General features: G+C 40.6%; 1 protein-coding gene across 7 annotated transcripts in view; it reads right to left on the bottom strand.

Annotated features, from left to right (window-relative positions):
* MET (MET proto-oncogene, receptor tyrosine kinase) overlaps positions 1-17,933 on the bottom strand; it is a 160,073-nt gene that overhangs the window by 41,241 nt on the left and 100,899 nt on the right. For all 7 annotated transcript variants that reach the window (XM_030549065.1, XM_030549062.1, XM_030549068.1 and 4 more), the window contains 5 exons: positions 13,368-13,502; positions 11,457-11,630; positions 4,551-4,711; positions 3,112-3,214; positions 2,733-2,869 (listed from right to left, as the gene is read on the bottom strand). In XM_030549065.1, coding sequence (XP_030404925.1) covers positions 2,733-2,869; positions 3,112-3,214; positions 4,551-4,711; positions 11,457-11,630; positions 13,368-13,502 — 710 coding nt within the window. The remainder of the gene's footprint in view (positions 1-2,732; positions 2,870-3,111; positions 3,215-4,550; positions 4,712-11,456; positions 11,631-13,367; positions 13,503-17,933) is intronic.

Below are 17,933 nucleotides of genomic sequence, written 5' to 3'. Positions count from 1 at the left end.
ACACAATCCTAAATTAGGCCCTGATTTTGCAGGAGGATCCACTAGCACAAATTGCCACTGGGGCCCAAACAAGCAATTCACATTGCAGAATCAGGGCCTCAAAAGTAAACATGAGATGAGGATGAGACAATAATGTCATCTATGCTAAACAGTCTTTGAAATGCGGTTTCCTTGTCATCGCAGTCCTGCTTTGATGAGAACAGACTGACGTGCAATCTTTGTAATGACCCTGGCCCTCCAAAAACTGGCTCTGTGAAGTTAAACTGGGATTTTGCTCTTGGAGAATATTAGCATTTTAAGCCTATTGCAACTACTTTGCACATATATGGTCACACAAGGCCAGAACTTTAGCTGTAGTAAATTGCTGTAGCTCCATTGAAACTGATGGATCTATCCTGATTTACATCAGTTGAGGATCTGGCCCATAGCCTTTAATAATGAGGCAAAGGGCTTTTACTAGGTAGGCTTTGAAAGTCATCTAATACTGTACATGTGGAAGTGGCCTAAGATGATTGTTTGTCACCCAGCACAGGTCACAGGGCCTTTCAAAAGGTGAAGGAAGAATGAACAAAGGTCAATACTAAAAAAAATAAGGACAAAAGACCATATTGTAAGCACGTGGTGGTGATAGGGGTTAGAGAATAAGACGGAGAATATCTTATTGCCCTTATATAAATCCAAGGTACGCCCACGTCTTGAATACTGTGTACAAATGTGGTTTCCTCATCTCAAAAAATATATACTGGCATTAGAAAAGGTTCAGAGAAGGGCAACTAAAATGATTAGGGGTATGGAATGGGTCTCATATGAGGAGAGATTAAAGAGGCTAGCACTTTTCACCTTGGAAAAGAGGAGACTAAGGAGGAATATGATAGAGGTATATAAAATCATGAGTGATGTAGAGAAAGTGAATAAGGAAAAGTTATTTACTTGTTCCCATAATATAAGAACTAGGGGCCACCAAATAAAATTAATGGGCAGCAGGTTTAAAACAAATAAAAGGAAGTTGTTCTTCACACAGCACACAGTAAACTTGTGGAACTCCTTGCCTGAGGAGGTTGTGGGTTTAAAAGAGAACTGGGTAAATTCATGGAGGTAAGTCTATTAATGGCTATTAGCCAGGATGGGTAAGGAATGGTGTTCCTAGCCTTGTTTGTCAGATAGTGGTGATGGACGGCAGGAGAGAGATCACTTCATCATTACCTGTTAGGTTCACTCCCTCTAAGGCACCTGGCATTGACCAGTCGGTAGACAGGCTACTGGGCTGGATGGATCTTTGGTTTGACTCAGTATGGCTGTTCTTCTGTTCTTATGATTTGGCTGCAGTGGAGGCTAAGTTTGTCTTTGGGGGGAGATGAGAGTCAACTTGTGCCTTTATGCATTCAGTAGTTTGAGAGATCAGTGGATGTAAGGCTCATCACTTTCTCTTACACCAATGAAACTCAGGAGTAACTTAACCAAAATCAATGGAGTTACACTAGTGTAAAACAAGTACGGGTGTGAGGAGAATCAAACTCATTGCCTTAACAAACTGAAACAGGCTCCCGATGGGCAACAATATTTTTATTATTTTGAAGTGTTTTTCATTCTTCCTGCAGTCACATTTGCAGAGGAGGTGTGCCATTATTTTGCATGAGCAATTCTCATAATTTACAAAAAACCATACACGATACAATACTTTGCTTCCCTGCAAGGTAAGCATCTCCATTTTACAGACTGGGAAATGGAATTTCAGAAAGCTCAAATGACTTGGTCAAGAATGTACATTAAATCAGTGTCAGAGCCAGGAATGAAATACAGCCCACCTAACTCTGGGTCCTGTACATTAACGCATAGACCATTGTTCTCTCATGTGTCCCACAAGTGTGAGTTTTTGCCATTAGGTTTCTCCATAACCATGTGGAAAAACTCAAAATTTAGACCAATTGTGCCCCAAAGAAAATGGGTACAATGTCCATTATCTGAAATATGCATCACACCCATTTAACCCAGGATAGGACCGGACACAATGTACGTAACAATAACTGCAACGTCAGTGTTAGTACAGCGCCTAGTCCTGGTCCATGACTGGGGCTAAGCACTACAATAATACAAATATTATTATTGTAGATTAGCAAAATATCCGGCAACTTCACGACATTTCTCAGCCTCAAACCTATAGCTATTATTTAATGATTACACGGAAGTAGCATGTAGGATACGTCTACACAGCAAAACAAAACCTGCAGCAGCCAGTCTCAGAACTCGGGTCAACTGAGCCCTGGTGCGGTGGGAAGTCTTTGAGGCCTCAAGCAGGTCAGGCCCCCCTGTGCTAGATGCTGTACAAACATATAGCAAATACCTCAACGGTCTTAAAGACAAGATATAACAGATGGACCAGATGAACAAATGGGTTGGCATGGGGGTGGGGCAGACAAATATAATAAAATGTGTGCAATTCTTATACAGGCAGGAGCTGTTATCACAACTTGCCATCACCTTTTTACTTCCTCTCGGGCTGTAGTGAAATGTACACATTACAGAAGAGGTGAAATCTTCTCCTGACCTGTAGGGCACAGGGACTACACCTGTGCCCTACACTGAAAGCTAGCACATTCAAATACTCTGCACATGTACTACAGTGCCACTTCTACATAGCATCAGGGGATCGGTTCATTTACTTTGTATGTTCAAAACATTTAATCAAACCCAGTTCATAATACAAAGCAAACACAGCCTTGTGAATATAATACCTTTTTAAGGTGCAGGGTTTTCCACCAACGTAAATGTGTCTGGATTTTCCACTCTTTAAGTGTTTCCCTGATAATGTTAATAATGTTCCACCGAACTTGGGACCATAGGTGGGAGAGATACTTGTTATTACAGGATTCTGTAGGGGTAAAAAGAATAATTTGTCTTGTTAAATTGTGCTTCAATATCTTTAAAAAAGGATATTAAAATTTATAATCATAGTATTCTCAGCACTTTAATGAGGCAACAATGACACAAATAGGAACATAGGAATTGCTGTGCTGGGTCAGATCCATGATCCATCTAGTCCAGTATCCTGTCTCCTGTTTTAATTAATAATTAAATTAATTTTGGCACTACAATTTTAATCAGAGTGCTTACCACATAGGAAAATGTGTTGAAGGAAGATATGCCATGTCCACTTGAAATACTGCTTGTTATATTAAAACTGGGGTTCTTTGCAGCAGCAACAGTGCATTCTAGCCTTTGAAAAACAAAGATCAAGATGGTTTCTATTTTGTTTTCTGGACTATTTCGTATGAAAATGAAGTCACATGAACTCACAACAATACAGCATCCATACTAAACAAAAATAAAAAAATCCATCTGAATGATGGATACTTTAGAAATAACAATCTAATGAACTGTAGTTATTTAGTATCACACTAAACTTCACATCACTATAGTGTTTGTATTTAGCCAGGGAAAATTATGTTGATATATTGAATATTATACTTCTGAAAACACTGAACATGTGACAGAAAACCAATGTATCTTATACATGTAATGGTTACTTTGTTTTAAAAATTTCTCTTTACACCTGAATTTTGTCAGGCAACAAAATTGTACAATGATTAGCTTGTTTTAATTGAAACCTTACTAAAAAAATAAATTAGATTGTAATGACAATATGCATCAGTACATTATATATAGTCAATAGATATAGTCAATTTATTTTCATTAAATTGTTTTCTTTGCCATGTTAAACTATTCAGGAGAGTTATCATTGCATAGCAGTGACATCTCTTTAGAAAGGAAAGAGCACATCTTTGCACAGCTTAAGATAGCAACAGTGACTATACATGGCATTTTCTATCTGGAACTAGATGGGTAGTGATGTATCTAGCAAGACCCCGAGACAGCAGGTTGCTTTATCAATACATTGGCATATGTAAACAGCTGAAAGAGAATATTCATAGAATTTGCCAGATGCTAACCAACATCTCTGTCTTGGCCACAGTGAGCTTAAGACTTTCATCCTGGTCCCTCTGCCAACCATCAGGAAAATACAGAAACAGTTTTGTTAGTGTCTGAGGCAGAGGAGATGTCCAAAGAGTCATCAGACTATTGATGACAATAATGCATGTATCCCCTCATCATCTCCCCAGCAGCTTCTCAAATTTGAAAGGGAGAGATGGCAAAACCAAGTCGTATGGGACCTTGACAAAGGCATCTTAGTTATGAAGAGCAGTTATTCATTACCACCTTCTTGGATCTCACTAACAGTAACAAGCAGAACTTTCCTAAGACCCTTTCATCTTTGCCAGGTCCCACAGATGTGGCAGCGCACCTCATGGTCAATCGCAGTAAAGACTACTGAAAGAACTATCAGCCTTAGCTAGGATATCAGACCTCCGACATGGAGGCCCTCAATGGATTCCCCTTTTGTGAGGAGATTGTTGCCTAAGACTAATGCTGTTTCTATACTATTGTATGGGTCTGAAATCTGGGAACTGGAGGAAGCCAGATGTTGGAGAGCTACAATCCAGCAAGGGAAGACTCTAAGGGATTTACTATGCAGGACATTTTAAGTATCTTACTTGTTTTTGTTGCTAACTTTTGATTCCAGAGTACAAGGCTTTCCTCCTATAAGGACTGCTGTATTTTTTAAGTCAAATCTATTATTTTTGCTGAATCCAAAGTCCCAGCCACACACTGTAAGTCTTGTTCCACCTTCTAATGGAGCGCTTCTTGGGACAATCTATAAGAAAAACATATACTGTTATATCAGTTTTGCTAGAACTTCAGATGAATTTTACATAAGGTGCAAAGGAGAAGAATAGTTTTATAGAAGCACTTTTTCTGGTAGACGGTATCCTACCATTTATCTTAATTGTTAATCACCTTTCACTCATCACATTATGGGCTCCCTCAGACAGTAGCAATAAATAACAAAACCTTTGCTAGAAATCTTTGAGAGATAGTGTTTAGGGGCACTAAACAAGCTGTGCATTGTAACAATCTTTTTAATCCTCCTGAATCTTGTCTTTTACGTCCCATTTCTGGTATGTTAAACATACAATGTATGTATTTTATTACAAGCTGAATGATGAACAAAAAAGATTCCAAAAATGATCATGTAACTTTTTTGTTAGCTTGATGAAAGGGCAGGTATGCACAATGGAGCAGCTTCAAAGGCATCTTAATCAGATATTGCTTTGGCAGTTACAAAGTTAATGAGACTTCTACTATTCTTTGACTAAAACCTGTTACATTTGGTTACTTCTAATTCTGAGTTAAAAATAAACTACCTCTGGGCAACATACTGACAATCTAGAAGGAAATGCTTTTTTTCTGTATATTGTAAATTGTGTTGTAAAATAGAACAATGGTGGGAAAAATGTAGGAACACTATAGAAGTTGTACAAACCTCAGTTAAGGTATTCAGCAAAGCACTGCCAATAAAAGTCTAAAAGACACGGGGCTTTAGGGTTGATGTGGACTTTTAACAATACTGCCTAATTTTGCAAACATTCCAGTCACTACCAGATAATCAACAGAGAACAAAAGACTTAACTTACACTTGTGATCATAGTAGTTAAATGTCTTTGGCTTAATGCTCCTAGTGATAGCACATTTGCCCTTAAAATCCAATACAATTGTGCCTTTCATAAACTCTACTTCTGCACTCTCAAGCTGAAAGAAAACTGCTGAAGAACTATGTGGCTATTATTTCATCTAAAATCCAGTAAGACAGACTCATTTCCTTTCAACTCTCCTAGTAGCTATAAATGAAGATTCTCAGAAATGAAACTGTAGGTAAAAAGCTGTTGAGAAATATTTCACAGGAATTATATCATATATTCTATACTGTGAAATTTACTACTGTCATCAAAAAACAGAAGAAGCTCATTGAAAGCAGTGGGAGTCTTTCCATTGACTTCAACAGGCTTTGGATCAGGCTGTGACTGAGCAAAGCACAGGGGACCTATCCAAGTGCTGCAGGGAATGGAGTTAGAGCAAAATAGAGATGCCCACATAGCCACTCAGCACATTATACTACAGCCAGTATTACACCTTCTGCAGTACGGGGCACTACGTCATAAGGGGTTTGTGTTCACTGGTTCTCAGTGTTACATTTTCCTTATTTGTTTTTTGTTTCTAGGTCCCCAAAGAGACTGACTTTGTATCGTTGCCCCTGATCCAGGTAACTCAGCATGCACTCTGCCTCTGGGGTAACACTCACTATGGAGCCCTAGCAGGGAATGAAATTGTTTTGTAGAGGTGAGGGAAATCCCACTGTCTGAACAATAATGCACAGGTCAGTACCATTTGAATATCCCTATTTGTAGCCAGTCAGCTATCAAATAAGGAAATTAAAAGCAAACTTTACAAAACTATGCAATGTTGTAAGCAAAGGGACTTACTTGACCCCTCTCAAATTGCCTTATTCCTCAAAGGTAGGGTGTGACATCAGCCATATAATATATGCTGGGGGATGACATGAATCAAGGGATAATAAATCTAGCCATTACATCCTGCAAAACAAGCTTAAAAGGTAAGTTTTAGAAGTGGATATTAAAGGATAAAAGAAGTTTCTGATCTTGTGTGATTCTTTATGTTGAATAAAAGGGCCTGAAATGAGTTTTAATTCATTTATTTATTTTTATTCTGTTTGTTTTGTACCTTAAATATATCAAGAGTCCAGCCTTATTTTCCAGACTTTTTCTTGGAGGATTCACAGAAACTGAATTGTAAGTCTTCTGAAGGGCGTTTAACAAACAGGTCTTTCTGAGAACTCTCATAGTGCATTTGTATTAATTAGGTGTTAACAAAAGTAAACAAAAAATGAACAGTTCTAAACAGTCTGAAACTCAGGACTTGTCTACCTGTTTTAATTAGAAGAATTTATGGAAGAAGTGGAGAACTAGTAAGAGTAAGAAAACATCACAGATAACAACAATGAAACCCAGTTCACGGCTCGATCCAAAGCCCTTTGAAGTCAAAGGCGGTCTTTCCATCATCTTCCCTGGGCTTTGGATCAGGCCTTAAATGAAAGCAGAAGTGATTTTTATGCAGAAAGTTTAAAACTCAGTTTTTTCACTTGGTTTTAACAGCCACCATGTTTAACTCAAATACCCTATAAACTGTTGAAAGAAAAGATGTTAAAAATTCAACAGCTCCATCCCTTCAATTAAGGGACAAGAAAGCTCACAATGCACACCTGAAACCTTGAATGAGTCCTCCTATTAAACAGGGAAGAAAAGGCCTGACATTCTTGATAATTCTAAGATAAAAAGCCACCCTGTTTAAAAATAGCAACAAAACCTCTCAGGGCTTCTTTATATACAGTAAACAAGCAAGATTGGACACAACCCTATTTTTTCTCCTGTGCAGTTCACCTGCCACGGTGACCTGGATTCCACAATTAGAGTATTGCAATTTGTTCCATTACCAAGTTATCTCTGATGAGATCCATCCAAGACTCCCAGATTTGATTTAGCACTGTGTGTCCAGGCTGAGAAAATGCACTTATTTGTTGGCATAAGCAAAGCATTTCGATAGGTGTACTGTGCCAAACAGTTGAGTGTTCAAAGAAACCTAGTCTGTGAGAATTGGAGTTGTTTGTCTCACCAACAGCTAGCTGTGTTTTTCTGTACGGCACAATGGGGGGATTCCGTCTGTTTTTACCATTTAGAGAATGTTTGGACAGCAGCAGTTTGGAGTGCAAGAATCCTGCAGAGAACTCTCCAGCTGGGCGAATGGTCACTGGGGCCCAAAACTTCAAGTGAAGAGCTGGGATATTTAAAGCAAGGGGGCAATAACTGGGAAATATACAAGGCTCCAGTAGAAAAATATTGGACTCCTTTCATCCTCTCTATAGGGAGAAAATCCCCCAGTAGATTTTTCATTGAATAAAATGCTATGGAATACACTGGGAAAGATTTTTTCAGAGCCTGATCCAAATCCCACTGAAGTCAACAGGAGTTTTACCATTGACTTCAGTGGGCTTTGGATCAGGTCCTCAAAGCATCTCTTATAGACTCATAGACTTTAGGGTCAGAAGGGACCAATATGATCATCTAGTCTGACCTCCTGCACAAAGCAGGCCACAGAACCCTACCCATCCACTTCTATAACAAACCCCTAACCTATGTCTGAGTTATTGAAGTCTTCAAATTGTGGTTTGAAGACCTCAAGCTGCAGAGAATCCACCAGCAAGTGACCCATGCTCCACGCTGCAGAGGAAGGCGAAAAACCTCCAGGGCCCCTGCCAATCTGCCCTAGAGGAAAATTCCTTCCCGACCACAAATATGGCGATCAGTTAAACACTGAGCATGTGGGCAAGACTCACCAGCCAGCACTCAGGAAAGAATTCTCTGCAGTAACTCAGATCCCATCCCATCTAACATCCCATCACAGACCACTGGGCATATCTCTTGCATCTGATTCAGGTGAAAGATATCATATAACATATTTAAACCCTCTGCCTCCCTGAAATCTTGCTTACTTTTTGTGGGATTTTAGGATTGAATGTCAAATATCACGCAAAGCAGGTTTCCTCCATTTGTTAGGAACAAAACATGCTTAACTCTTGTATTTTATGCACATGGGTTTAAAGATAGAACAGAAAAAGATTAATAATCTGTTTAAAATATTTTTTCAGTAATAATGTTAAATGTCATGGTCAAGCAGAGCAAGAAATTTGCCTTAACAGCTAGCAATCCACAGGGAATTAAGCACTTAGCTGCATTATTTTCCTTCCAAGCCTCCAAGAAACAAGTTTCACAGACTTGTGCATGCTGAAATGTAAACCTTTAGGAGAGTCACTTTAAAGATCAATTGCTGCCACATATTAACTGAAATTTAAAACACACACACACACATTTGAACACAGGGCACTAAATTATAAATAAGTATGAAAAAACTTACGAAATCTTGCGCTCTTTAAAGTTCTAGGGGTCCAATCCTGCAATCCCCACTTGTATTGAGAAACACTTTATTGAGAGGAATCATTGCATTGAACTCAAAGGGATTACCTTTATGAGTCAGCACTACTCAATATAAGGATTGCAGAACTGGGCTCTACAGGAGAGGTTTTAAGAATGGTTCAGTACACTCAACTCTGTATGAAGTCAAAGTACGTGCTCAGCATATCTGAAAATCAGAACCTACGCACAAAATAAGTTATGTTGTATAGCTTTGAACAGTTTGGTCTTGTAGAAATATCATATGTATATATTTAATTATGATGGCAATGGAGACTCTCTGGGCTTGATTCTCCACTGCCTTGTATCCAGTGTTATGCACCCATGTACATGTGTGATTCATAAATTCATAGACTTTTAAGGTCAGAGGGTCATAAGATCATCTAGTCTGGCCTGTATAATACAGGCCATAGAATGTTGTGCACTTGTACAAAGCGAGTGTAAAGCATTCTCATTATTATTTTACAGCCCTTTGCACAGATGTAAATGACTGCACAAGACAGTGGAGAAGCAGTGCCATAATAATTTTGGAATTCATAATCCTAATATAAACATAAATAAAACTTTTGTAGGTTTGGTTCCCATTAAAATTTCATTGTTTGTTGATTGGATTTTGCCTACTTTACCCCCAGAGTGACTTTGTATTTGAAACACAAATGTAGACTAGAAAAACAACCATTTAAAATGTTTTTTTTAATAGGTTATTAACAAAACTAAAACTTCTTTTAGCAGCTTTGCTTGGATATTATGTTTAAGCAGTTGCAGCATGTGAAATCACCCATCTCTTCTGGGTTTAGTAAAATATTTATTTTAAAAAGTGTCTCTCTCTCTGTGCTTAGTCTCAAGTTTCTAAGTTTCATCCCTATTTATAAATTCAGATGTGCAAAAGGAATAAGAATTTAACCCTGTATACATCAGTAAAAACAATGGCTATAAATGCTACAAGCAGGTTTTATGCTTGTTCTCTGCTCCATTTACTAGTGTATTAACTGCTCCATGAAACAAGGCCTTCATAATTGTGTCACACTTAACACAAAACGATTTGGTTAAATGCACAGTCAGCCAATACAAATCTTGCCTTAACCATAGCTAAATGAAAACAGCAACGAGCTAGTGGGCTCTTTGATTATCAGTGTAATTTTGCTCTTGTGTATTTTTTAACATTTATGGTGTCTTCTACAACTGAAAGCAGCTTTCAGCTGTCCTCTTTCCCAGGGACAGAGCCACAGACTCTTCCCTACCCCAAGGCCATGCACATGGCAACCAGGTCTATGGGAAGGACACTCAAGAAACTGTCAAAGCTGGGGAGATGTTTGAAAAAGCACCTGGCCTAAAGATGTTAGGTTAGAAGCTCTGTTACAGAGCTTAGGTAAGGAAGAGAGAGGATGCCATCAGGCCAAAGACGTTCCCTTTCTTTCTCATTAGTGCCACAAACCAAAAAGCAGCAGTGGTGGTAGCAGGGGCGGCTCTAGGGATTTTGCCACCCCAAGCATGGCAGGCAGGCTGCCTCCAGCGGTTTGCCTGCAGGAGGTCCACCGAAACTGTGGGACCAGCGGACCCTCCGCAGGCAAGCCGCAGGAGGCAGCCTGCCTGCCACCCTCGCGGCACCGGCAGAGTGCCCCCCGTGGCTTGCAACCTCAAGCACGTGCTTGGCGTGCTGGGGCCTGGAGCCGCCCCTGGGTGGTGAGAGGGAAGAAGAGAGAGAGCCATCCATCAAAATGTGATATGGGATGGGGAACTCCTCCACATCATCTCCAGCAGCTGTGAGCAGGAAGCGTCTTCCTACTCATTCTCCCTATGAGGAAGGCTTTGTGAGCTGACTTGCCCTCCTTCTCTCCACCAGGTGAAGAGAATTTCCTTTTTTAAAATTACAAACAGATCAGTTGAAACCCTGTCCCAGTTCCACATTTGAGACAGTAAACGGTTGTTATTGAAGACCAAGGCTTCTTCCACAGATCCCCAGCAGAGGGCAGAGAGACAAATCCAGAACAGGAGAGCTGTGAAGCACAGAATGTGGGGAATTTATTTACATGAGGTCAGCAGCCAGTTAAGGGTAATTAGGCTGAGGGGAAGGTAAAGACAGTGGAAACTTTATTTATCATAATTTTAAAAAGAGAAAAAAAAGTATATTAAAAATGTATCTATTTGGTTGTAGTCCGCGTATAATTTGCGTTCATACACTGTAAGCTCTTTGGGGCAGGGCCATGCCTTCCTATGTTTATACAGATCCTAATATGAATATATCACCAATCCTGATACGGTTGGAATGCAGCATAAAGAAGAATAAACAACACAAATTCTCTTCATCACACTGCTCTGTGACTCCTGGTCTTGAAAAGCTCTGAGATTTTGTAGGGGGAAAAGGCCGCTTGCCCTTTTCACTGCATAGGCTGGCTAGCTGCAAAGCTAGCATCTGCAGACTTCCATGGCTCAGAAGGCTCAAGAAGCCTCAGGTACATTCTGTTGGACAGGTATGCTTGAAATACATGTGCAGTCCTACCTCTGAGATAAATTTACCTCATAAACTCTTGGCAAACATGTCTCCTGGGTCCACATCCTTTTAACACACTCCCAGGACCTCACACACCGATCACTACACCAGCCACACTGCATGAAAGGAGGTGCTGAAAGACACTGACTGCAGGACATGAAGTGATCACAGCCTGGTCCATTCAGGGGAATCTTGGTTACCTATTGATAAGAGAATTATACACAGATCTTTACATAAATATCTTAACTAGCAAGGAGAACTCCTTATTTATGCAAAGTATGATGATGTTACTCTGGTTTCAAATGTGAAAACTACTCCTCTACTGTAGTTTAGTTCAGTAATTAGAAGATCTGATAAGTACTCATTCATTAGCCCGTTCGTTTATAAACCGACCCCCCAAAATGGATAGGTAAAAATAGCAAAAACTGTATGACCCTTTCATAAGCCAACCCTATATTTCAGGGGTTGGAAAACTTTGGCTCCCGGCCCATCAGGGTAAGCCGCTGGCAGGTCAGAATGTTTTGTCTACCTGAAGCGTTTGCAGGCATACAGCCCCTCAGCTCCCTGTGGCCGCGGTTTACCATTCCCAGCCAATGGGGCTTCCCGTGGCTCCCATTGGCTGGGAATGGCGAACTGCAGCCACAGGGAGCTGAGGGGCTCCATGCCTGCATACACTCCAGGTAAACAAAACGACGATGTATTAGATAGTCAATTCAATGATTCCATAGAGTTTACAATCATCAAATTTTGGTGTAGACCCCCGCTCTTTGATGCATCACTTTTTTTACCAAAACTATTTGGCTTACGAATGAGTATTTACAGTAATTTAATTGGCACATTCCTAAATTCACTCTTAAACTCTAAAGCCATACTGATAATATCGATAGTCACAACAAACAGCTGTTGCTTACAAAGAGGGGTTACCGTCTTGTGATTAGAACTTGGACAGAGTATCAGGAGAACACCTGGTTTCGTCTCCCAGCTCTGCATTAACTCACTTGAAAAATCAGCCAGTGTAAATCAGTTTACTCATTTGTAAAATGAACATAATACCTACTTCACAGGTATGCTGTGAAGCTTATTTGTTATCTGTAACCCATGTTAAGAGCTTTAGAGCAAAGATGCTCTGCAAGTGGTTTTCATTTTATGACTTTCATTAATATACAGTTACTTTACCATATTTCCATGCCACATTTAAGCCTATTTTGATCATACTTTGTTTGAAGGTTACATTTATATCTACCATAATTCTTAAAGGATTAGTAAACGATTAATAGATATTTCAAGAAATGGTTAATCAATTCTTATAGATTGTTAGAGAATTCAACAGGTCAAGAGGTTGCCTATAACCATGGCTTATAATCATCTATAACATTTTCTGCTGATGTGATTTCAACCATTTATAACAAGATGTACTCAGGCCTGTAATATACTTATATAATCTATTAATCAACCATTCATTAACCTTTGACAAGCTATTGCTCAATATAATCTTAATATGAATTGTGACTCTGCTTTTAAACACCCACAATCCCCTCATTTAAATAGTGTTATAATGTTACAATACCAATCTACAAAGACCAGGAAATTCTAAACACTATTCTTTACTCAAGCCATTGTGTATTTTTCTTCACAAGAGCTTGAATTCAGGACAGGGTGTCAGCCTTAAATTTGCATTTCCTGGCTTTTTGTCGGTTTCTATCACAATTCTCACATTATTTGCACATTTCTCAATATTAATTTACTTGTTGGTTAAATAGGAAAAAAAAAAAGCTTTTGAGGAAACAAACAACATACCCAAGAGACTAGAAAGGATGCAAAGGTTGCATGTTATGAGAACTCAAAATACTGTACTGACTAACCACTCTTATGTAAAGCTGATACTATGAATGTAGGTTTACATAATACAAAGCGTGATTAGATTATGAACCACTCACCTTCATTCCGGTGACAACTAGAGTATAGCCATCTGCTACTAATGAATGGTCAATAATAACTTGTGGGGAGACTGGGTGGGAGTCCAGGGGAAAATTCACATGTGGTAGAGTAGCTTCTGAACGGGAAATCATGATCTAAAAAAGAAAAACTCTCAAAATCAATAAATAGGCTGCATGTTATTTGTGTGCATATTGAACAGTGATCCCACATTCCCACTATTTTCTCTGTCTGATGGTTAGTACTAATCAGTGCTGTTGCACTAATCCCCTTGAAATATATTATGAAGCAATAAAGGCACTCTTTATAATGGGGGCTGGGCAAACTTTTTGGCCCGAGAGCCACATCTGGATATGGAGATTGTATGGCTGGCCATGAATGCTCATGACATTGTGGGTTGGGGTGCAGGGGGGGATGAGGGCTCTGGCTGGAGTTGTGGGCTCTGGGGTGGGGCTGGAGATGAGGGGTTGGGGGTGCAGGAGGGTGCTCCAGGCTGGGACTGAGGGGTTTGGAGGGTGGGGGGGGATCAAGGCTGGGGCAGGGGCATGGGAGGGGTCAGGGTTCAGGCTCTGGGGGACGCTTACCTGAAGCAGCTCCTAGAAGCAGCAGCATGTCCCCCCTCTGGCTCCTACATGGAAGTGTGGCCAGGCCGCTCTATGTGCTGCCCCATCTGCAGGCGCCACCCCTGCAGCTCCCATTGGCTGTGGTTTCCGACCAATGGGAGTTGCAAGGGTGGCACTTGTAGTGGGGGCAGCTTGTGGAGCCGCCTGGCTGCCCCTATGCATAGGAGCCGGAGGGGGGAGATGCCGCTACTTCCGGGAGCCATGTGTAGAGGTGGCTAGTCCCTGACCCAGCTCCCCAGTGAGAGCTCAAGGGACGGATTAAAACGTCTGGAGGGCCACTCTCTCAACACTTCAAAAGTTATTTTTCCTCCCTTGGTATTTTGCTATTATTTGATTTATCTCATTAGACTGACCTCACACTTGGTAAAGCAACCCACATCCTTTCATGTATTTATACCTGCTCCTGTATTTTTCACTTCATGCATCCAATGAAGTGGGTTCCAGCCCACGAAAGCTTATGTCCAAATAAATTTGTTAGTCTCTAAGATGCCACAAGGACTCCTCATTTTTAGTTCAGTGAGACCCTATTGGCATGATAAGCAGTAAAAGAATTGCTAAAGTGTAAAAAAGGTATCTGTTAGAGGTAGGTAAGATCCTCCCAGGATAAGGCTACAAGTGTGTTTGAGGTTAGAACCTCATGTTCACATGTCACTGCTATCCATTCCGGATCTGGTGACAGGCTTCTGCAGTGCAGTGTTATCTCTGCTGTTTGGGTGCATGCAGTTTACTCTGAGTAGAACCACAGGGGATTTCAACAGGTGTTAGGTACCTAGGTGATTCTGAAAATCCCACTAGATGCCTAGCTCCACATTTAGGTGCCTAAATACCTTTGACAATCCAAGTCTATGGTTCTGATCCTGTTAAAACATAGGCACATGCTTAACTTTACTACCATGAGTAGCCCCACTGATTTTAGTCACCATGTCCAAGAGCAAAAATGTGCAGGACTGGGCCCATAATTATATATGGCATGAGCTGGAAGGTGATACCATCATGCAACAAGGGCAGAGGCTCATTTAAACAAAGATTACAAGAGTACTTGTTTCTAAAAGTTACAACTCAGGTTATTTATTTATTTATTTATTTGTTTATTCGAGGAATTTAGAATATTAATATTTGATAAGAAAGTGAGACTCATTGGATTTAATTATTTAGAGCAGTCAGATAATCTTTAAAATACCTAATACACAAAATGTTTATTTTGTGACTATTAAAGTATTTCACCTGACTGGTAAGCCAATCCTAAAACAGCTAGGACAGGGTGGCCTGTGGCTCCAGAGCTACATGCGGCTCTTCAGAAGTTAATATGCGGCTCCTTGTATAGGCACTGACTCCAGGGCTGGAGCTACAGGTGCCAACTTTCCAATGTGTTAGGGGGTGCTCACTGCTCAACCCCTGGCTCTGCCACAGGCCCTGCCCTCACTCCACCCCTTCCACCCACTCCCCTGAGCCTGCCATCCCCCAGAGCCAGCTGCACCCTACAAAACAACCGATTAGGAGGTGCGGGACGGGAGGGGAAGGTGCTTATCGGCGGGGCTGATGGTGGGCGGGAGGCACTGGGAGCGGGGGAGCTGAGGGGGGCTGCTGACATATTACTGTGGCTCTCTGGCAATGACATTGGCAAATTTTGGCTCCTTCTCAGGCTCAGGGTGGCCCCTGAGCTAGGACCTGGGTTTCAAGGACTGCCATTGTCTTTCAGCAAGACGCCCGACTCCAGAACTAGCCATAGAAATGCCCACTTTGCTATAATTCAAAACTTCAATGAAATATGTTCCCAGTTAATTCATGGTGATAAGTGTTTCACACTCTGCGGATGTTTAGACTCTTGGGCGAAAACAAATAACAGGGGAAGTTTTTCTTTAAGGTAAAACTATTTTTGTTAAAGAATTGCCATTCAGGTTTGATTCACAGCACAGAAAAATGCAGTTTTTAGAAATCAATAAGGTTTGATGGTTTTCTGCGACACAGAGCTATGATCTTTGGCACAATATATTAAGGGATGAGCTCTGTTTTTATATGCAGGACAGAGTGAAAAATGGAATGAATTGCAAAGCTGCATGGAAAAGCTTGATTAATGTTAGTATTATACGAGCAGAGGTAACACCACAGCTGCAAATACCTTTTCAGTTGATCATTAGCCATGTCTCCTCTCGAATACCCACTGCTATAAAATGCTAAGTATTCTTTTCTATCATTAATCCAGGCTTCTTCTTATTGCCAAACATTCTTTCTGATTGAGCAAGAATGTTAACCCTTAAATACTTCTGGGTTTTAGCCAAAGATCAATATAAGAAATGGTATTATTATTACTGTAATTAAATATCTGTATTGCGATAGCACTGAGGAGTCTTAGTCATGGACCAGGATCTGTTTGTGCTAGCTACGCACTGTACCAACACAGAACAAAAAGACAGTTCCTGCCTCAAGGGCTTACAATCTCCGGTTATGTCTACACTTCGTGCTGCAGGTGTAACTTCCAGTTTGTGGAGACATACCCATGATAGTTCTGATTGAGATAGCATGCTAAAATTAGAGTGTAGCTGAAGCAGTGCGAGCAGTGGGAAGGGCTAGCTGCTCCCAGTATGATCCCGTTTGAGATGCTAGGTATGTACTTGGGTGGATAACCCCTCCTGCCACTTGCACTGCCATGAATGCACTTCTATTTTTAGCATGCTAACTCCATCACAGCTAGTGCAGGTATGTGTCCTGGAGCTGGAAATTATACCCCAGCTCAAAAAGTAGACATATCCTAAGTAAATAATACCCTATTTCTATGGTTCTAGAGAATGTTTGGTACTTAAAACACTGAATGATCTATTATTCACCACAGATAAAATTCACATCAGTTGCTCAAAGCCTGAGTAAAATGGTTTTCTACTTGGTGACGCGATCTGAGATTGAAGGAATAGAAATACGCCCCGCGCCCTAATCTTGGGACTATGGTGTGAAATACCCATGCAACTGATCTATAGCCAACATTATGACTATGTCTATACTACAGAGCTGATGTTGGCATAGCTATGTCACCACTGCCTCCAGTGTAAACACAGTATACACAGGAGTTTTTCTGCAGGTGCAGGAACATTAGCTATTTCAATGACATTAGCTATATCAACAGAAGCACTCTTCCATTGGCATAGCTGCATCTACACTGGGAGTTTTGTTGGCACAGCTGTGTCAGTCAAGGGTGTTTTTCCACACTCCTCACCAATGTAGCGTAGACCAAACCTATAACTAAGGAACTGTAGAGGTACCCAAGAGATGCAAAATACATAAATAAATAAAAAACTGGGGCCAACATATCTGTGTAGTTTGTGATCTTACTGGCCAAGTCCACAGAATCAAAGAAATGTAGGTCTGAAAAGGACCTCAAGAGGTCATCTAGTCAAGCTCCCTGTGCTAAGGCAGGACCAAATAAACCTTGACCATCCAGGACAGGCAGGTGTTTATGCAACCTGATCTTAAAAACCTCCAGAAATGTGGATTCCACAATTTCCCTTGGAAGCCTATTCCAAAGCTTAAAAACCTTTATAGTTAGAAAGTATTTCCTAATATCTAACCTAAATCCTCCTTGCTGCAGATTAAGCCCATTACTCCTTGTCCTACCTTCAGTGGACATGGAGAACAGATCACTGTCCTCTTTATAACACCCCTTAACATTTCTGAAGACTGTTATCAGGTCCCCCATCATTCTTGTTTTCTCAAGACTAAACATGTCCAGGTTTTTTTTTTTAAATCTTTCCTCATAGGTGAGGTTTTCTAAAACTTTTATAACCTGTGTTGTTCTCCTTTGGACTCTCTCCACTTTGTCCACGTTTCCTAAAGTGTGGCACCAGAATTGGATGCAGTACTCCATCTGAGGCCTTATCAGGGCCAAGTAGGGAGGGATAATTATCTCCCATGTCTTATATGCAACATTCATGTTAATATACCCCAGAATGACAT

Source organism: Gopherus evgoodei, chromosome 1, assembly GCF_007399415.2.
Source record: "Gopherus evgoodei ecotype Sinaloan lineage chromosome 1, rGopEvg1_v1.p, whole genome shotgun sequence".
NCBI lineage: Eukaryota > Metazoa > Chordata > Testudines > Testudinidae > Gopherus > Gopherus evgoodei.
The sequence above is the reverse complement of the archived record's forward strand: the minus strand, read 5'-3'. Positions and strand labels throughout refer to the sequence as shown.